Here is a 22301-nt window from a genome sequence, read left to right as displayed (position 1 = left end):
TTACGTAACATGTGGTATGTGGCATCGGTGTAATTTTATCATATTTGAATTGCGTTGCACTGGCTTCGTTTCGCACTTTGAATTCCCAAAAACTATCTAATACATGGTGTCAAAACTCAAAAGTATTTATTGAATAATGATTATGATGATTGGGCTTATATAATGTCGTGTCTCAATTACTTGGAACAGTGTGATGTGGATATAATACACATTGCATATGATAGCACAGAAGTTACCTTCAAATATGAGTCATATGCGAGCTTTGTTTTCAACTGGCATGTGCTGCAGGCTTTCTGATTTAGTGTGTCATTGCAGCAATATCATCATTGACTGTGTCGCTGTGATATCCCATGTTCACGACCACATTCACAATATATTCGAGTTACGAAATTGTGTTTTTGTCGCAAAAAATCGATGTAGTCGAAGCAAATGTGAAATAATTGAAGATGACATTTGGCAGCTTTCCGATGATCTTAAGGATATGTATGTAGGATATGTTAATGTGTTGTTACATGGTAGCATTAACTTGTCATTTGCTAACATGATAGACTAGTGCAATCTGCCGTCAATCGATGATTGCGTTTTGACCGCAATCGAACATGATCCACTTCAGATCACTTGAGAATTTGTGGTAGTGGGTTAGATAGGCTGGTCAAACTACACTGCTTTACTCTTACTTCAAAATTAAATACACTTGTTATTTCAACACACTCTTTTCTATCTTCAGCACGAATTGTTGGATATTGATGTGTTACTAACGATACCCTCTGATAACTACGATACCGTATAGAGCCATATTATGGCCGACATGTTGAACGTCGACAACAGCCCTGACAACCCATATCGGCCAAGGGCCGGGACATGGCCTAAGTCGGGGGGAGGACCGATGTATCGGCCCAAGTCGGGGGGAGGACCGATGTATCGGCCCAACTTAACAAACAACGGGACGTCGGTACGGATATTGGAAGCCCATCCCGAAGAATCGACTCCGCAATTGCCGGACTACTCTCAGGACGCGATGCCTGGAGATGATTACTTGAATCACCTTTCACCACCATCAGCTCCAAATAGTCTATGGGATAATTTCACCACTCTATCAGTCACCACTTACAATGGTGATTTTTTGGGCGGAAGCGCAGAGTACTGTGGCGGGGCGACCCCTGTCTTTGCAAACTTAACCGCGCCGGTCGAGTCGTCTGGTTTTGATCAATCAATGCCCCAACAGACTGCAGCTACCGCCGTTAGTACGTTGGGCGTCAGTATCAGTAGCACTAACACCGGTGATTATCTCAAAACGCAAGAAAGTACCACTGTCGTCACGGCCCAGTCGAACGCGCCCAGTACCTCGCGGTCGTCTGCGAAAGCGAAATCGACACGGAAAAACGCTTGGGGGAATTTGTCGTATGCCGACTTGATTACAAAAGCCATCGAATCGTCGCCTGACAAACGGCTGACCCTCTCGCAAATCTACGAGTGGATGGTGAAAAATATTCCTTATTTTAAAGATAAAGGCGACAGCAACTCGAGCGCGGGTTGGAAAGTGAGTATCTGAGTAAGGATTTTGACTACCGTCATTTTCCATGTATAGTACGCACCCATGTATAATACGCACCCTTAAAATGGCATGTCAAAACTGGGGAAAAGCCTGTACCCGTGTATAATACGCACCCCCTGTACGAGCGGGTGATATGAGAGCATTGTGTTCGTATGGAGCGTGTTTGAACCACCAGAGAAGAAAGGTGTATGTATTAACTAGATAGCCACCACAGCGTGGGGTGTCAACCAGGCAAACGATACTTTCGCACTCTTCCAATGGGTGTGAACGAGTCGAATACACCTACCAGGGGTGGAAAATAGGTGCGTTAATCAGATTTCCATCAGATTCCGGGTACGATGGCTGGATGTGATGCGCGATTGACAAGTTTTATTTCGAGGGAAATTTTTAAAAATCTTGTACCCATCCATGTATAATACGGCCCCCGATTTTAGGACAAAAAATTGATTGAAATGTGCGTATGTGACATGGAAAATTACGGTACATCATTTGTCTAATTTTCAAGGCGGCGTATTGTGGCGTTTTACACTGTTGCTGTGAAGCCAGCATAGGATCTAAATGGTACCAAATATCGTTGACCTCCTGCGTGAATCTTGGGGACTGCAAGCACAACGTCTGTCATTTCGGAATGAGCCATAAAAAATGTAGGACACATATTTCCCAGTCTAACGAAAGTTGAGATATATCAGTATGCTGCTGGGTTTGTTGGGTGTGAAAGGCGTAACTCGAAGCTCTCATCGTAAGTTTGAATCGATATTCATTTCCTTGCCTTGCTCTGACCAGAACTCGATCCGGCATAATCTGTCGCTCCACGCCAAGTTCAAACGGGTCCAGAACGAAGGGACAGGGAAGTCTTCGTGGTGGGTTGTGAACTACGACGCCAAGCAAGAAAAAGCGCCGCGTCGCCGGGCTGTCAGCGTCGATGCAGTCAATGCCAAGAGCATGGCTGCTAAGAAGAACGCTGCGAAACGCAAGGTATGTGTAATATGGTATTCAAGTAGGTATTGCCGACTACTGTTACGGTTTCTGCCACAAAACTAACTTAATTTTTACACATATGCTTTCGTATAGTCTATTTTGGATTAGTTGGCATCACTTAATTGTGAGTGAAATAAGCATAGCAACCAGGCGAAAACGCCCCTGTATCAAGGAAACTTGTTGTATTTTCCAAAATTGCCCTATTTGCAGTGTCATCAATCATTTTACGTTGTAACAAAGATTTGTTTTGAATTTCGAAGGTAACCACTCTCCGATTTACTACTATGCGACACGTCGACCTAATTGACTTTTGAAAACTCTGATACCTCTGCCTGCAATACTTTTAAAGTGTATTTGAGATCACTACCACTTGTAATTGAGTAGAAATTTTTGCAAACCAGCAATGCTGACTACTTTGATAACCTCCGGTGTTATATAAGTACATTGTGGCAATGTTTTCTATGCCTTGTAGAGGTTGTATACCCTGATCGTGTTGACTGCATAGTCTAACATCCTATTACTTCTATCCAGTGGAGATCTTATTCGAGTCAATTTCCATTTCTAGTTTGTAAGCTATGTTTGAACTGTTGATGTTCATCGGTCAGCCTCTTTATGTGGGCAACGTGAATAGAGGTATTCTACATTTTCCAAACTTCGAAACAAATTTGAATTAGCTCAATGTCAGACATTGTGATTCGGAATTCAAGTGGCATGTATCTTATCTGATCGTAAAACCCTGTGCGCTCCCATCGTTTTGTTATACTGTTTTGACCAAACGGAATGCTTGAATCGGATCTTATCAGGCTCGTTCGAGACTAAAGTTGTTTTGACTCTCCGAGCGCAGACGTTTGACTCAAGTTTGTTTTCGCCAAAGTCCCGCTATTAACTTCTATGTAAACTTGCGATGAATCATCATCGCCGTCTCTAGCCTTCCACAGCCTGGGTCAAAAAGATGACTCAAGACCGTCTGCTTTATCATCCAAGCGTATGAGCTGGTGTATATGTTCGTGGAATAGCGGCAAAGTAGCTAAAACGGTGTATAAACGAACGTCTTTGCAAATCGACCTAATCAACATGAATTTTACCGGCATTTTACAAGTTATTCGACCTGGTCATTGCCAAAGAATTTGATGTACATTGCTTATCAGCATTTCATCGATATTTATAACGAGCGGTAATATTGCTGGTGTCGATATTTACGCAACCTTATTTCTGCTCGCATTTTGTTGTTTCGCTCAATCCTACATCCTTTCTCTTTGTCGGTCTTGTTGAATTTGGCACGTGGGAGAAACCGGATTGGTCGATCCTGGTAGAGACTGTGTGCGAATTTCGTAAACCGCAACCATGTTGTGAATATTATTTGTTGCATAGATAAATATTGTATCATACCATACCATTCACTGTATGTGGGCTGCAGGTGGGGACGTCCGTCATCCATTGTAGCTTATGATAGAGTTATGTATTTTGCTACAAGGTTTAAGAATACGCCTTAACAACAGCGTGGTGTGTAAATAAGACTGAAAGAAAATGAATGGTTTGGGGCTAGTTCATATATCACATTTGCGTGTCGTACAATACAATACGCTAACACCGGAAATGCACGTGTAGAATGGCACATTGATTGTACCCGACTTTGAAACTTCTGATGTGATTTCAATTTTCGTAGGTCTTTTGCATAAATTGGACTTTTGTTTATTCAGCAAACCAGTACTCTGTACAGTATGTTTAAATGACCGGTCATTACTCATTAGTCGGGCAAGTTCTTGTTGCAGTCAAATCGGTGGAAAGTAGCATTTATTTTTCACTAAAGTCGCACTAAAAAGTTGCATTTACTTTTCACAAAGTCGCACTGAAAAGTTGCATTTGCAAGTTCCTTGAAATTATTAGGGTGTGAGATGCTCGAATCGATCCGTATCCAAGGCACTGTTGCAAAACTCAGTGTTGGCGACTTCAACAAAATCAATAGCCCTAAAAAATTGACCCAGTGAAATAATTTTTGGCGGTCTAGCCTAAATGTACGTCAAATCAGGACGGACCTCAAATTCAAACGGCGGTGAAATAATCCAGCGATCTATTTATATATAGTGCCAAATATATCAAGTAAAAAGTTTGTTGAACGAAAAATCGAAAGAAGTTGCAAAAATTTGCTTGAAAAAATCAAAATAAATGGCAAAAAGTTAAATGAAAAATAGAAAAAGTTACAAAAAGTTGCATAAAAAAATGGACAAAAGTTGCAATATAAAAATCCGACAAACAGCTTAAAGACCAATTGCCGTACTCCGTAACTTCTGAGTATTTCGGAAACTGCCGGAAGCTGTTAAAAACATTGCAAAAGTTGGAAAAACTTGCCCTACTCATTAGTCCTTGTAACTCAAAAATGCACTCTATAAATCTCGCATTATCATGTGAGTACAGCTTGAGTATTGTTACAGTAAATTCTTTTTTGTTATTATTCCTATATTGTCGAGCAAGCCACCTCATAGTTAACCAGATTCCAAGGGGGTACTGTTATTGACTTGCTGGTATTGGTAATTGTGTTCGGCTGTAGCCATGTAACATGTTGCTCTTTTGTGCCTATGGCCACATGTTTCTAATTGGTGTGTCCACTCACTACAAGACTACAAGGAGAATGTTCCTTGAATACACACGACTCCATCAAAGTTGAAACCAAGTCAATGAAATATTCATGTCTCAATTGCTAACTAATCCTTATTTTGTGGTTCAGTCCGTCGAATCTCACCAAGCTGTGTTGGGTTGAAATCACAGACATCGATTGTATTCGATTCTTTAATCATTTTTGATCACGAGATTGAACATGGTGCCATGGATGATTTATTTCAACAGGCGAATCTTCTTAAAAAGCAGCACAGCACCAAAACCCAGGACCCCAACACTGCTTTCGTTAGCGGAATGGACTCCTCTCTGCCAAAAAACATGGGCAACGAGTTCAGGTACGAATCAATTTGTGACGTCTATCATTATTATACATCTGCTTGTTTGTCTTTGGGATATGTAGCCAAGTTATTTGTTATTATTTGCGAAATGATGAAATCGTATTCGGTGCAAATCTCAAATAATCAAAATTTCCATGACAGGGCATAGGTCAATGTGAATTAACAATGTACATTGGCGACAGTGAATTAATCAAGTTTACCTAATGAATCTCAATATGCGGGTATTGCAAAATTCAAATCGACAGGCGTTTCTATGCAAGTGTTCCAGCATCAATTTAGGCTACTGCTATGTAAAATGTGACTGCGGTAGCCGGTATGGTGGTGTGGTTTCTTCATTGGCTTGTTCTTTGCGCTAATTGTCAATCCCATTTGTTGGTTTATTGCTTGCTCCGAGGTTAACTGTGGTACATTCAATTTTTGCACTGCTGTAGCGTTTTCTTAGTTAGATGTTAGCCAATGCAGCATCGCTTGACACTGCATTTTTAACACGCATGTAGTGCTAACATCAGTAATTTGTCAGCTAGTGGTTTTGCAGATTGTAGAGGTAACTCGAGGGCAGTCGTGCAATTTTGAAATCACATCAATCACGCTGTGCGCGTCTTGCATTAGCAGGAATTACTTCAATATGTCATGCCAAGTCTGACTAGTCGGATGATTTTATCACCCAGAGCGTATTGCGTCACAAGTGCTAGTTTTGGCGATTGGCCAATATGGCAATATGTTGATGCCTAACATCTGGGATTGTTTGTAAGCTTTGGAAAGGTATTGGGTAATCGAACACATGTCAGGTTCATGCTGTGTGTTCATCATGATAGTGACCATTGACCATTGTTATCCATATTCACTTTTCGTGAGATGTCCAGTGCATTTGTTGAATACGGTGGCTTGTGTAACTATGGGAACTTGGTTTATCGTTATGAGTCGTTTTATGCTAAGTTTCCAATATCCAATTACTCAACCATCTGTAGGCCTATTATTCATAAAGTGACGGTCATATCAGGCCTTGCTATATTCTCATGAAATCACCTGTTTAACAACCCGGGCGAGCCTTGACGACGGTAATTCAGGAAGAGGATATAGCTTTCAACAAGCTTGTCGCTCGGAGACTTCCACACATAAATTGTCTGACATTATATTCTGTGTTATCACATACAGTCGCTTTGGTTTTGTTGAATTGGATACAATTGCGACCATCAATTGTAGATCATTTGCCGGCCAATCAAAAGATTATGCCGTATATGGTTTTATAGGATTCCTGTCTTCCTGGCCATTCCTCGAGGTATACTTCCTGGATGATTGCTGTGTCTGCCGTGTGCCGTGCTGCTTCAGTCTTTTGTCCGTACAATAGAGATTTGTGGTGTTTAGATTTGTGTTATCGCACTGTGCACACACATGTATGTGCTTGAAAAGCGTGGTACGATTTTCACTGAATCCCCCTTTTGTGTGTGTGCTTTTTACAATTCAATCACAGCGTGCTGAGGGTGCATTTGGATGGAGATATCAAAATTACTGTGCCCCTAATCCTGTTTGAGGCTACTCAAAAGAATTGGAATTGTTAACTTTGTGTAATCCATGGTGCTTTGATTCATTTTAATTACATTGAAAATGATACAATGAACGATTTCTATTTTCGATTATGCTTTATTATAGTCTATGCTGGCCCAGTAAATGTGTAATTCAGGTACTTCTCTGGTCGGCGCGGCATTCGTAGGCTTGCGTTTAACCGATGAAATAGTCTGGTAATTTTAAATCTCAAAATCAATTTTTCAACAGGGATCGGTCCGGTTCCCATGCAAGTAGCATTGTCGGGAGTTATTCTGCCCGTGACTTGGATGATGACGGTGGATTTGTTCCAGCTGTTGGCTCCTACACTGGACCCAGCAACTTAGGGTCCCTGCCTTCCGGTGAGTGCTATGTTTTGCATTCTCGCGCATTTATATTGTGTTTATGGCACTGCAAATTGTAATAGATACGACTAGATCCTTCCTTTGACCAATAGCTTTGTTTTAATTGCAATAGTCTACTAGCTACGGCTCGGATGTTGGAAATCACTTACCCCATCTCGCAGCCAGCCATGTCGAATTTACCATAACTTTAACGTCGGTCCGTTTCATTTTCAGCAGGCAACCTGCTGGATAGGCCGAGATATCCAAATTGTCCGACGTCTTCCATACCTGAAAAGTTTACCGAGATGAGTCTGTCAGGTGGGTTGCTTGTACAGCAGAGACTGGTTTACTTTGGTGTCGGTCTTCTTTCTGAAATCAGCCATGGCATCTGTAACTTTGAATACCGTATACTGTTTACTGATATCTCTCTGATGAGTGGATTGAAAGATTTTGAAGTATGCACAGAGTTCAGATGCTGCATTGATTATTCTGGTTCCTTGACTTTGACTTTTACGTTGAAATTAGTGATGAATCAATTGCCGTTAGTCTATACAATAACGTTTTGTGTGTGAGAAGGCCAGGCCGCCGTTGTATCGAATGAACTTACCAACGGTCGGCATATGTATTGTTAAGGTCGTGTTACCATCTTGCTGAAATAAAATTGGCTCGCACCGTGTGATATGTGATCCGTCGCTGGCGATTGGATTGCCGACAATAATGTGCTCGCTGTAAATGATCGGTAATCCCAGCGAGCTGTGCAGAAACAAATTTGCCGCATTGCAAAATCACTTTAAATGCGGTGACGATGTGATGTAGGCGAATTTTTGTGATGAATCATTGTGAATGCACGCTAGCTGTGGTGATAACTTGCTGCCAATTTTGAATAAGGTTGCTCCGTCACCGACAACTCTAATTTTCTACATGATTATTCGCTTAATTGTTCTACGAGGCCTTGCATTGTATTCAATGAAGTGGTAACCAATGTATTTCAATGCATCCGATCCACAATTCTGTTAATTCATTGAAGAGATAACATAATCACATTATCAACTTGAACAAACAACAGTGTTATTGCCGCCTAGCTATATTTTTATTTGACCTATATCACGAATGATATATCCACTATCCAGTGTCACTGCTAGGGCATAGTATTAAGGGTTATATTACACTGAAGATGTGTCATCCTTTTCGTGAATAATTTGCAAGAATTGCCTTTGCCTGTTTTTTTCCACTATAATGTAGCCTACTTGTAAGGAGTTGCATAATTTGTAAAAGCTGTGGTTATCAATGACTCGCAAACCTGCAAATCGTACCATTCACTTTTAACTAAGTAGAAATAAGTGTCAAGTGTTGGTCACTTGTTGTTTTTGTCATAACGGACATCCCACGTGAAATTTTTAATATTAATGTGCATCTCTCTGACAAACAGAGTGTTAAATTACCTACTGGATATGGGCGTATTATCGCGTCCATAGCATGAGTCATCCTGATTTGTTAATAGAGGTAGGTAGCCTGAATCATCAATTTTCAGGTAAAGTTTAACTGGACAGGCGTGAATGAATAGCCATTTTCTCTCGGGCATTATGTTCTGACGGTGTTTGGTTTCGGTTTCGTGCACGGACGGGGGCTTGGCCACTTTGTTTTTATTGACTTTGCAATGTCCGCAAGTACAACGGAAAAACATCACCAATAACATCACCGTGATATTGATCCTGTGAACGGTCTAAATATACATTAGATTTATGAAAGGCGAATCTCCATATCTCGTTATTATCTCCTTCCCTGTTTTTAGTCGGATATTCTGTGAAATCCAACTTGATATGACAGGAAAACATGTAGGTTTTATGACGAAAAAGTAAACACTCTACACTATTTCTGTCTGTAAAGATTTTACGGGCTCGCCACGCGGAACAGTTGATTCATAGGGATACAATGTTATATCGAATGAATTGGCTGACACACGTTGTTGTACCACCATATGCCGCTAGCCACGACACACCGCCCATTATGAGATTATGCTTATTTGATAAAAATTAGCTCAGTGATGTCACTGCGGAAAATTGCTGATAGCTTCCTGCTTTGTGATCGGACAGGAACAGGGCCGGTTTTCGCTTGGTAAACACTTTCTTGATCGACTGTAGCGCGGTGTGAAGATGTGTTTCCTCCCGAATTATCGGAACGGTTAGCTGTATCGCGAGCGTGACGTTATCATAAATTCCCCTGGCTTGTTGTTGTAATACAATACCGCCTTGGGAAAGAATGTTGTTCGACAGTTTATTCCATAGTAAGCGTAGGTGGCGGTTTGATTTCGGATTGATGCACAGTATAATGGAACATGTGGCTGTTGATTCTTGGTATTAGTATGGTAGGTATTCCTAAATTAGTCGTTTCCATAATTTTAAGCTCAGACATCCTCATTTCTCAATTACTTTCAACTTGATATAGATACCGATCAAGGTATTAGCGTGGCGCTTAGTTCTTACCATCCACGAGTGTGCTTTCCTTGCCTCTGCCACGCCAGCATGTTTCTCCTACCACGGCTCACTGGTTTTTGTTTACTTTTCAGCAGGGCCATCCGGCTATGGTCAGCTTGGGCAAGGAGAGCCTCAACAGGTAAGATGTTTTCACTAACGTAACACGTTGTTTGTCACTGAATCCTGTTCGTCCGTCATACAATTCGACCGAAGCGAATCATCTGTATAGGCGTGTACGCTTGCAGGGAATCACGGGGTTTTAGGAGTAAATCATTTCGCGGTGATTTCACAATCGGATAATGAACTCGTGTGCGTCAGAACGTACACTCGCGCCTACAGTGTGAATATGTTACGCTGATGTTACGAAACAGTCTAATGTTGACATTGAGCAATACCCGGAAAATTTTGTATCGTTTACAAGAGGATGTTGAATTATATCTTCCATGTTCTTGTAGTAAAATACCCAGAATGCCCGTAATTGATGACTACTACCTTGATTAGGGTATGACTATGACTCATCGATTTCTAAGTCCTCTGCTTCCTGTGAATTACAGCGCCCATTGTTGATTACTACTGCTCGGGCCGAAATTTACGTTTTCGGAGATCGTGAGGTCTTTAGCACGGGATCTCGAGTCGCGGTGTGTTTACATCGATGGCCATTGTTATATCGCGAGTTGTAGCTAAGGAAACCAACCGCTTCAGTCATGCCTGCTGCGAGTCATTGCCGTAGCCGGTGTTATTGATTATACCCCGCCCGTTTTTGCTTGTTGATTCGAGCTGCTAGGTTTTCTCTCGCTCAAAGTCTGTGAGATAGGCACACAAGTAATTTTTCAGGATTTTCGTCCGTCAGAGAGAGAGAGAGAGTAAGGGTCTCAATTTTCTTCCGACATACATAACAAGTCGACAGCATCATTGATGGTACGCAAACACAGTGTTCGGTATCGGATGTAGGGATTATTGACACGATCTTAGATGTCAAGTAGTCTGATCACGCCCACATCAAACAAGTACACTGTCTGTCTTTTCACGATCTGATTGTAAGAAATGTTAATTAAATTTAAAAAGTAGATAGTAGCAAAATTAGAAAATTAGAAACAATTTCAGGGCTAAGTCTAGGGTAGCAGAGTTGATATGACGATAAGAGGTAATCAGGCTGTCCGCGAAAAGTTTCGCTGCTTTTTTCTGCAAATTCGCGCCGCCCTGTATGCGCGACCGCATTCCTTTTTATTTCGAAAGCCGTTATAAATCAGATCGCTCCGGGCAATTTGAGCCATTATAAAATGACGTACTTAAATGAGTGTCGGCTACTTGTGCTGACACCTGCGGTGAGATTACATTCCGTTTGCATGGAATCTCGGTGCCGATGCCACCGTGTAATTCTACGTTTTTTCCGTTGTAATTATCGACCAGACAGTACATTTGGTATCTCTTGTCAACAAAGGATGCTTCCTGTGGTATTATTTCGTGTTTGCGTACTGCTACCGTTTGGGCGCTGTGAACTGTTGACTGTTTTGAGTCCGTGCGACGTGCCTTCTGTCATAGTTTGTGTCCGCTTTTGTATTTTTTGCCAACCAATGTGTCTTGTGTAATCGCATTTGTTGTTTCGCGTCGGCAGAATCGGAAGGCTCAGGATGTCACGGAGACCACCCCGCACCTGGCGAAACTGCTCCAGACCGAGCGGCCGTTGACTGAGAGTCAGAAACAGATCCCCAAGCACGAGCCAAAGTGGAACGGGAACAATGTGAGAATGCGTTTGTTGCTCGGGCCGATTCGGCGGCGTGGGCCATAGTTTGTCTTGTTGCGGATGCCGTTTGATAAGCACTAGACCCTGTCGAATTACTGACCAGACTCGCATCTTTGGCGTTGGACGGTTTCCAAACTTTTCAGCTTTTGACACGCTAGAATAATTATAAAACGCATGCATGTCACATGTTAACGCAATTGATGTGCTTGTTTATGCGACTTAAACGAGGTGGCATTGTTGACAAGCACACCCACATTTCATTGTCAATTTGAAGAACCCGCTCGGTTACAGTTTTTAATTTCAGTGAAGGCAGACAAACCATGTTCACATAGCCATGAAAATGCAAAATGGCAATCAGACATGGGGTGATTACTTCATGAATGTAATCGATTGCGATTACGATTACTCCTGAATGACGCGATTACGATTACAGCAAAATCAGGAAGTAGTCTATTACGATTACGATTACATTGGAAAAGTAATCACGATTACCCACGATTACATTTATTTATATTGGAAGACAATTATGGATTGCGCTGAAAAGGCCTAATGAGATAACAAACTTCCATTAATAAGATGCGTCATTTGCTTGTTACGTCATAATGTAAATATTGCCCATTTTTATAGTGGACGATTTATCGCACCCAACGATTTGCATTCTTGCCAGGTCCATGACTGCCGCACCCCAAATTTCCCAATAGGGTGGGGAGCGAGCTCGCAGGGGACTCAAAAGTATTTCGTAACCCAACATAAATTATTGAGTATTTTTGAGAAATTTATCTAACTTGAAAATTGTGTTTTTTCAAGTTGTAAAATTATGCCATATTTGTGTAAATGCTTTCGAAAAACATGTTGTATGAGCCTACGGAGAATTGCCACCCGACTTAGCCGACATACATCGATATAGGAGGGTTGGAACCCCTCAAAATAGTCGGTTCAACAGTTATATTAAAGATATTTCGTCAAAGGAGCTATATTTACCCAATATTTTGAATTGTCAATGTCAATCCACATTCGTGACGTCATTGCATAAAAAAAAAGAAATAATAAAAAGACATGTTTTAAACAAGGGCTGTAAGCAGGGGCCTTCTTTTAAACATGTTCGCTTTAAATTTATTTTTGTTTTAAAAGCAACCCTAATTTATAGTAGTAGGCATTTAGGTTACAGCCAATACCGTGCCACGACACACCAAAAGACATATGCAGTTTCGACCAACACGCGACTTCACAAAGTGCGCTACTAAAGAAAGACCTTGGCCGAAACTTAGGGTATGTGCCCATTGTCAATAGCCGCGCTGGGTGGGCGTGACTATAGTCTGGTCCTTCCAATCTAATCCCACAATGCAAATGCCACTCCCGGACACCCATAGAGCATTAAAGACAAGACAATATGTGTGTGCGTCTCACGAAAGTTTTTTCTTTTAGTCTGCTACGTTTATGATACAACAATATCTTCTGATTATATTACAGACCGGAGGCTATGAATTAACAACATACACTAAAGTAATTATAACAAGATACCAGACGTAGATCTGACCATCGTGGGCAGAGAGAGGATTAAAGATTAATAATAATATAATAATGCAATTACCAATGTTATTGACGACATTCAGTCTTCAAGTTGAAAATATCACCCTACGGGGGCCAAAGACCAACGTTTAGACTGGGGACGAATTGCTGTTTTGGTTCTGATTCTAGCTATATTCCACGCTAACATGATATATAAGCCCATGGCTTTGATGGCAGTAGAGTCATATGAGAATAAGATTAAGAGAATATAAAACTCTGCCTTCAACTTAATACTGATAATGTACTGCAAGCTGCCGTTACGAAAAACGGCCTAAACGGCTCGGTTATGATATATATCAGCAGCTGTTGATATTTAATGCTTCGTTTTATTTGACGAGTACAAAATTTTAACTCTTTGTCCGGTGTACGTAAGTACTACATAAGCCTACTGCTCGGTCAATCAGCAACGGTCAAACTGCGTTTAACTAAGCATAACCAAACATCAATGCACAAGTTACTATTTTAAACTAGGCAAAGTGGTGATTAATTATCCTGCTGCGAGGTACTATGGCGTGTGGAACGTGTTGATAAGCTGATAAACAGCACGGGGGGGGGGGTGTTCTTACAATCACACTAATGTACGTACATTCGATATCTATTTACTGTGGATACTTCTTACGCAATGACTAGCAAAGCTAATAGGCTACTTCTGACGTAATAATGAGCAATGGCATTTGAAAATCAGACGCTTATGCTATCACGTAACTGGTATAACATCTCTTCCTTGTTCTCGAATATTTCATTTCATAGTCCTTGTACAAATAAAAAGTAATCGTACTTTCACAAAGAAATCAATTAGATATGGGAAGTAGTCGATTACGATTACTGCGGAATTTTTTCGAATGTAATCGATTGCGATTACGATTACTTGAAAATGCTGTAATCGTCGTAATCGATTACGATTACTAATCGCGATTACCCCATGTCTGATGGCAATATCATTTTCATTGCTTCCACACGATCAATGAACAGGATTCAGAAGCAGTCGCATATGCTTGTCTGCATGCTGTATTTTGAATATTGATACAGTTATTTTTAAAGTTCCAAAGACATCCTGTTATCTGGCGGCACACTAATGTGCCGCTGCACACAGTTTGGGAAATCACTAGTGTCGGGTCGGCTATCAAATTGATCCTTTAGACTTCTGCTGCTTGTCCACAGGATATTATCTTTCCCCTGCTTTCACAGGCAGAAGTGGCTATTCCTAAGTATTTTGATGCATCAGTGGTCGATCTTATCGTCACATTTAGGTTACTAACACCTACCACTATTCGCCCACGGCTCCAGGGTTTCTCATTTGTATTCTATGCCTCGTTTAGGAGTTGGGGCCTATGATGCAGACTGCTGCTCCTCAGTACTCGATGCCGATTCGCTCACAAGTAAGCATTTTCATGATGCCTTTCGCTTGCAATTCGTGACAAAAAATTATACCCAGCCTTGGCAGTATGCTTTCCAGCTGTGCAGCCTTAACTGTAGCTAGCTGTCTTGTATAGTCTGTCATAAGTCGACTTGTTACAATTCCAGAATCTTTGTGTTTAAGGTTCAAGGGCAGAGTTGCGACAACGGCCAGGATTACCGGTACAGCATGCAGTCGTACCAACCAATGCCGGCACAGCCGATACAACAGGGCCAGGTATATTGTTCTCTGATATCTAGGCGTACTTTGAAGGCGAATATGTACATATATTATGTATATTGTACTTGAATACAGAGGAATTATGCAGTTGCTTGAGGATTTGTAGCATCGCCAGAATACTAATAGAAAATACTGTGCTTTAACGTGTGCTACATGCAAGTTACAGATACAGGCATCTTTTCTCATTGAAGTAGTTATTTGCTACTTGTATGTAACTGATTTGGAAGCAGCAAAAGGAATTCCTCGGGTCTTTTACTTGATCCTGACAGTATCTTGAATTATATCCTATTTGACACCGGCAATTACACAACGCTAATTTCCCAATCTGCAAATTCTAGGGAGCCCACCGGACGCTGAAAGTCACGTTTTTCACACTGTGCGATTCTTGAATATTGAGATACACCACCGTTAGTGATTGTCGGATATTCTTTATTTGAGCTCGCTTAAAAATACGCGAGTGCATCGGGTATATATATATCATTCGTTACAAAATGCCTGACCAGATGGAAAAACATGATTCGTAAACAAACTTGATGGCACACTCCTTACACCAATGTGATATCCGACGTTTGTGGTTTTAACACTCAGAATAGGAAAGAAATTGGTATTTTTCAAGTGCAATCCGTTTCGAGTTCTTTCCCCGTATCAGGGTTGTAACGCTGTGTGTAAACCGCATTATTTCTTTCCTAGATGAACTATGCCCAACCGGCTAACGTTCAACCGTATGGCGGAAATCAACAACAAATGGTAGATATTTTGAGATTGTGTAGAGTCGCCTCCTTTTTCCGTTAGCGCCCACTATTTTTATGCGCGCAGTCCGAAAATCCATCCGGGTATCTGATGTCGATGAATGAGAACGTCGTTTATTCTGGCGACTTCAACGATATCGACCCGAACGGATTGTTTGATCCTGGTGAATTCGACATCTCGACCGTGATGAGCGACATTTCCGGAATGGATGTGGAGCCTGACTTGTGGCAAAGAGATGACCCAAGTACGTGCTGTCTGGCCGAAGTACCGCTTGAATGACGGGCAGGGATAGGCTGTACACTAGGAGTATTCAAAAATGACTTTTTTTCTCAAATCGTACTGGCTACTTGATAAAATTGTTAGGTTACCTACTTTAAGCCTACACACCAAATTTGGTTCTATTGCAACCAGTAGCCGCATTGCTACAGGAGAAGAAAGTTTCTATGTATAATGTAAAAATGAATGACAAAAAATTTCGAAAATTTTCTGTTCACCCCATGAAAGTGTTGAAAGGGTTGTCTATAGAAACGATGTTCACCAAATTTGGTTCAATTCCAACCAGTGGTAGCGGAGTTATTGCCGCTGAAAAATTTGGATTTGAATAAAATAGTAATACGGTGGGCACCACTATAATAAATAATTAAAGATTTGGTCATTGTAAATGCTATTTTATTCATAATCCAAATTTTTCGATGGCAATAACTACGCTTCCACTGGTTGGAATTGAACCAAATTTGGTGAAAATTGTTTCTATAGACAACCCAACACTTTCGTGGGGTGAACAGAAAATTTTCAAATTTTTTGTTATTTATATTTATATAATAAATAGAAACTTTCTTCTCCTATAGCGGCTACTGGCTGGAATTGTGCCAAATTTGGTGTGCGGGCTTGAATTAGGTAACCTAACAGATTTATGAAGTAGCCAGTACGATTTGAGAGAAAAATTCATTTTTGAATACCCCTACTGTATACACGGTAATTCCGATAATTACTTTTCAAGTTACTTGTTCCGCAAGGCAAATATTGGAATACATGTTTTTTGTTAAACATAGCATGGGTTGCCACCGACAAGGAAAAAAAATTAAGGACAGCTGAAACTGTTTTCTCAAAAAATCATCACTCTTAGTTTTATTCAATCAGTCACGGCCTATTTAGAACTCAACGAATTTTGTCGTGTTCTAATCAAGGCCTCATTACCACCAGGTCTAGTTGAAGCATCTTCTTCGTATCATACGTGTAATTATTGTGACCTGTGGACTGGGCACTGAAAATAACACAAATTAATGCCAATCTTATATATAAAAACAATGTGATGTAGTTTATAAGAAATTTCAGATGTTATTTCTAGTATTCTTGGAGTTGATCGAAAATGGGCGATTGGCGATCAGCTGTGGTATTTTTATCTGATGTCGTTAGTGTCGGATTTCAGTTGGCGCGTTTAGCGTTACCTGCTGTCGAAGATATAGTGGTTAGATATCGTCTAAAAATATGTCGTTTAGACAACTACCGTATGGTGAACAACAACAACACTATGATGTCGAGCATGCAGCCTGAAATGTGTACAAATCCTGACGATTACATGACGACCCCGGCACCTGGTGAGATTTTTTGCTCTTGTGTATATTGTATCAAATGGCTATTATGCTGCTAACGAGGGTCGTCTCACAATGTTGATATCTATCGATTCAATATCTTAGCGGTTGGACCAGAGATCGCCAAACTTAATCTGGCCATGGTGTCCATATACAGACTGGTGTGTTTTGGTTCACGCTTCAATCGAAATCTCTTATTCTGATAAATAGTATTAGCGTCTCCCACTAAGTTACGCCTGTTCGCTAATTTAATCAGGGTCGTAACCAAGTCACAAGGCTCCGAGTCACAAGTCAATTTGACTTTTGCAGTTTTGACTCGATTCATTTTCAATTCACCACCGAGTCAAGTTCGACTTCGAGTCAGCTAGTAGAGTGCCGAGTCATTATGATCAATTTTCGGTTCAACCCACCTCGAGTGAAATAATGGCTCGCATTTATGATATAACTATATTTTTCAGTCTTGACCATTCTTCAAAGATGCAATGTACAATGTCGTTCTTGGCCTTCCTGGTCTGGAGTCATATGACTTGGTTCTAGTCATGCATAATGACTCGAGTACAAGTCGAGTCATTTTACGCACTTGAAAAGTGACTTGAGTCAAGTCGAGTCACTGAAAAATCGCGAGTCGAGTCATTACAACCCTGATTTAATGTTAACAACTCCCGAAATGCACACAAAATCATGGTTATTGACTTGTTAACTGATAGAAAGTAGAAAAGTTAGCTGTAAGTATTACAGCCCCCCCTATTCAGTAGCGCCATATTATCCTCTTGACAGACCATGACTGGGAGAGAGTGCGAAGGACAATCTTAGGTGATACGCACCTACGCAGCTGATGACAAGGAGAGTGGTATCGCAAACTTGTCTACGCAGCATGGGGCTTGAAATAGCACGGCGTTCGCGCATTTGTGACTCTATATGAAAGGGTCGAAATGCTTATATTCAATTTTTGACGTGCCTACGACCGTTGTTCAACTGACCCTCTTTGTATAAGCGTGCGTTGTCCACTCGCCACCCCCTGCCTTTTTTTGGAATAGCTTCAGTATCCATAAACTAGGGCCAAATCGGGGATTTGGTTTTGGCGGAATATTTATCCTGTCCGAAATTCCCATAGGCACCCACGTGGCCAAGTTTACAATTTAAGGGTAGCCACAAAAACTGAATTGGAAGCAGTTGACCTTTCATGTGAAGTATTGGGTGTGAATAAGGGTGTGAAGGTGCTTTTATCCCCTCTGATCACGCCTGGTTTTGAGTGGATCCATCGTTTCAATAGGCTCGTCCGTGGACTTGATGATGGGAGGCTGCCACATGAACAACGCCACGTTCCAGCGCATGCAGCCGGGCCAGACGTCGTCGGTGGGAGGCTCGCAAAACTACAACATGCCGTAAAATACTGACGAGTCGTCCGTTCTCAATTAGCCGGACCGCACACACACTGTAGTAGTTCCGTGAAAGGGTGCTGAAAAAAGGGGACAACTTATTCGGTGCTGAGCGCGAACCGACACGACGTATTTGTGTCTAAATGTGTGATGGTGTGCATGAACCGAGTCGGCGCACGCTCGCTCGCGGTACGGAACTGCGCCTCCGCGTAAAATCGTTTGTGTTTTTACGCGACGTTATTCCTTTATCGATTTCAGATTAGACCTGTCAAATTAATAATATATACACCTGGGTTCCGCACACAATCTTTAAAAAGAGACGCTATTTTGAAAAAATGTACCAACTATCTTTAGAGAAAATGTGTATAACGCCGCGCTTTAGCTTCGCCCGCGAATTTCAACCAAAGATATTGTTCGCTGCGCCATGCCCACTTTAACGTAGTCGAACCCGAAATATATGCGTCATTCGGAACGGCGATCGCCAACCGTGCAAGTCCATATATCTTGTTACTGTGTAGCAAAATATTACTTTGATTTTTGTTTACTTTGAACGGTGCGTTACCTCCCTTGGCTGTAAACACAATTGTTGTTCGACGCTCGCTTGATAAATTGACGGATAGCCGGGGAGCAAGGCCATTTGACTTTCGCCTGTAAGGCTTCATATATATACTGTGATCGACATGGACATAGTAGTTAAATCCGTGATAAGCTGATGTGAGCTTTGGTGGTGAATGGGGATTGCTTGCTGACTCCGGCGGGCCTTCGTGTCGTAATACAAGTCTAAACTTTGATGAAACCCCTACTAGTGTCACCCTGTAATCACCAACACACCGCACTCTGGCTTTGCGGCGATAAGCAACCCTGTTCCTATTTCGTGGCCGTTTCTCTTACGTAACTTCTCGGCGAGCTATGTGACGGTGGGCCTCGGTAGGGTTAGTGTTTATCTTCAGATTTTTTTAACCTCCCCGCTTTTTCTGGGGTGGTCTTTCGAAGTAGAATTTTTCCGGTGTTCCGTTACGTTTGTGTATTCGATCAGTTTGTACGCGTGCCTAAAACCACGACTCATCTTCATGTTCCATACCTTTTATTTCGTGGGGTGCACTGCACGCGTTTGGTGCTAACGACAAGCCGCTGTTTTTAACTATATTCTCTCTGCTTCATTCGAGTGTTTTGGTAAAATGAATTGATATCTTGATATGGACCGCACCTGTGGGGATAGTTTGATACTTGAGCTACAGCCAGAGAAATGACTTTTTGGTCAGCATCCACTTTGAAGTTTTAAAGATTTGTCGGATTGGCTGACTTTCCGATTGTGTTGTCAGTCTGTTTTAATACTTGTGATCATGTTACTGTTTTGATTTTAATTTTGAATGACATATTTGTGATTGCTAACCTCAATTTTTCCATGCCACCCTTGAACTTTAGTTGTTGGCGTTGGTTTTGTCGGTTCTCTGCCGTTTTGGTCCCGATTCAAACGACCGCCAGCCTCTACTACTCTCACAGCTCTACCTTTTTGTCAGTCTCGTGATCTTTCTGTAATTTTACTCATTTCGCAATGTCCTTGTTTGTTGCCTGATGAAATTTACCCCGTTTTTGTCATTCAATGTTACGTTTTATTTTTTGCTTTAGCGCCCTCATACCGCTGACTTCAGAAATGGTTTGATCAAGTGTTCCGATATTTTTTTCCAAGATCCGACGCGTTCAATGTTTTAGGGTTGCCTTGGGAACTTTTGAATCCCACGCGCGTCCGGCATGGCGGGCTCTCGGTTGCTGTATGTGATGAGGAGTTCGTATGAACTTGCCTATTTTACTTCTCAATTCTGAACTGTATGAATCAATCTATTGTTTTGTTGGTAATTTTTGCTGGAAACTATTATTGTGATAGTGAACGTAGAATCTTATGGTGATGTTGAATCCACAGGTCAAGTGATATTGTGCTAAATAGGGATGGTGGACCTATTCATAGCATTTTACTACTCGAAAGGTTCAAGTCACCCGCTGCCATTATTCCTCTACTTCTGGAAGCAATGTTTAAACCCCTGGGCCCTGGCACACTAATTTTGCACCACAACAAAGTATGGTTTGAAGTAGTCTTGTGGTTGATACAAACGGGTTGCCATTAGCCTCCACATTACCGAGCCAGTGGTGACACGCACACTAACAAGATATGATGCACTCTAACATGCAAAAAAGTAGTTCTGCGTGTAGATCAATGCTAGCGTGTGCAGTGCTCTAAAACTCGACAGGATTCCAAATCAATCACATCAATGTCTATGTCCGTTTTTCTTTTATCACCAGTTTATCGTGTGACTGTTATCAATATTTTTTAGCGTTTTAACGTGATAGCTTTATTTTTACATGCGTCCCAAATGCGGATCTGCAAAATCTCAAGAACTAATTGTGTACCTTTTTTTCTATTCACGGTTTTAACTTACTGTCATATCGTGCTGTTGTGGTAGTGTGTAATTGGTGCTGAAAACTGATCCCGGCGTCGGTTTTTGCACATTTGATGTCCGCATAAACTCTGGTATTCCGACTACGGTATCATGCATGGGTGCTCTCGGCCTCAATGATAGGATAGCAGGCGATGTTCGTTTCGGCAGATCTGCGCGTTTCATAGCAACAAGCGCATTCCAAACTTTTATGGCTCTCGTTTTACTTCCCGCATAATCTGAAATTATCATGTATCGTGGTCAAGATTACCAATTTACCTCATCAATGTCGTGGACTAGTCCGTCGCGTGCTCATCGTAGACCGTGTTGCTCACGACTGCGCGGCGGCGTACCATTGGAGTGTCCGCCTCTACGGTGGCATCTCCGAATTCGAGGTGAAATTTTTTCGTTTCTCACACCGGCTTGAGATTGGTTGGGGTGCGCCGCTGCTGCTGTTGTGTCAATCTTTATTAGTGTAATTATTCAACCCGCTTTGTTCAGTTTTTGTTATCATGTGGAAGTCGAATAAATATGGCAATGTATCATGGTCCCCGTTCGAAGGGTAGCTGCAGGAAGCTTCATTTACCGAGTGGGGCCCTATCAGTGTTGGTTATGATGATGCTGGATCCCGCGTGAATCGAGGACGTGCTAGTCGACAGGTTGCTAGATACCGCTGAAAGGTCGAGAATATCAATGTTTTGTGAAGTATCACCGTTGTCAGATTAACTAAAAAAAATCATCACCAATTCGATGTGTACTGGAGCACATTTGATACGGTTTCATCAGTCCGAGGTTGAACTCGATATTTCGGCAGAACTATGTTTTTCATTACAGCAGTTACGTAACATTATACGAACTAAATAAAAAATAATGACATTACTATTATCATTCGTGTGACTTGGGTCGAACGATTCACGAATATAGTTTTTTTTCATCGCCGTGATCTACATTATTAAGTCCAAAATGTGGTCGAAAAGTCCATCCGCGGCTCGTACGATGCTGAACACTGAACAGGCAATGTCAGATATACCATGAAAAGATCACGATATCAGTGCTACCATATTTCGGTCAATCATGTGCTGCAAGTGAAAAATTGTACTACATGGAGAGAGAATATTTATCTGTCCTCATTACACAAAAAAATAGAACGCGGTGAAATGCGATGTAAGCTCGATATGACATGCTGCATACAGTGCATCAATGCTGGCTCACGTGATGAAGGATCGGCCGCTATTCTACTTGCGTAGGATACTTGTGCCCAGTTGTAGCGTTGACTTACTGCCATGGACGTTGCGTCGTTACCATACCAAGGCGTGAGGTGCAGTGCGATAGTGGCCTATATCCAGAGGTGA

At 41.5% G+C, this 22301-nt stretch overlaps 1 protein-coding gene across 5 annotated transcripts; it reads left to right on the top strand.

The window, feature by feature from the left end:
• Window positions 1-494: 494 nt before the first annotated feature.
• Window positions 495-21491, top strand: LOC145452265 (uncharacterized). 5 transcript variants are annotated; one of them, XM_080330476.1, is made up of 14 exons: window positions 495-866; window positions 897-1540; window positions 2339-2530; window positions 5378-5484; window positions 7261-7391; window positions 7611-7691; window positions 9943-9986; window positions 11463-11588; window positions 14480-14539; window positions 14701-14793; window positions 15487-15543; window positions 15613-15790; window positions 17046-17144; window positions 18412-21491. In XM_080330476.1, exons 1-14 carry the CDS (start codon window positions 800-802, stop codon window positions 18525-18527), a joined length of 1995 nt encoding a protein of 664 aa, XP_080186602.1. In that variant the 5' UTR covers window positions 495-799; the 3' UTR covers window positions 18528-21491. The 5 variants fall into 5 exon arrangements, with proteins under 5 accessions (XP_080186602.1, XP_080186600.1, XP_080186601.1 ...); XM_080330474.1 differs by having other exon boundaries at window positions 9940-9986; XM_080330475.1 differs by having other exon boundaries at window positions 7608-7691.
• Window positions 21492-22301: the final 810 nt, after the last annotated feature.

Source organism: Botryllus schlosseri, chromosome 12, assembly GCF_051294905.1.
Source record: "Botryllus schlosseri isolate E-star chromosome 12, Bs_hap1, whole genome shotgun sequence".
Taxonomy (NCBI): Eukaryota; Metazoa; Chordata; class Ascidiacea; order Stolidobranchia; family Styelidae; genus Botryllus; species Botryllus schlosseri.
This window is presented reverse-complemented; position numbering and strand designations above follow the sequence as displayed.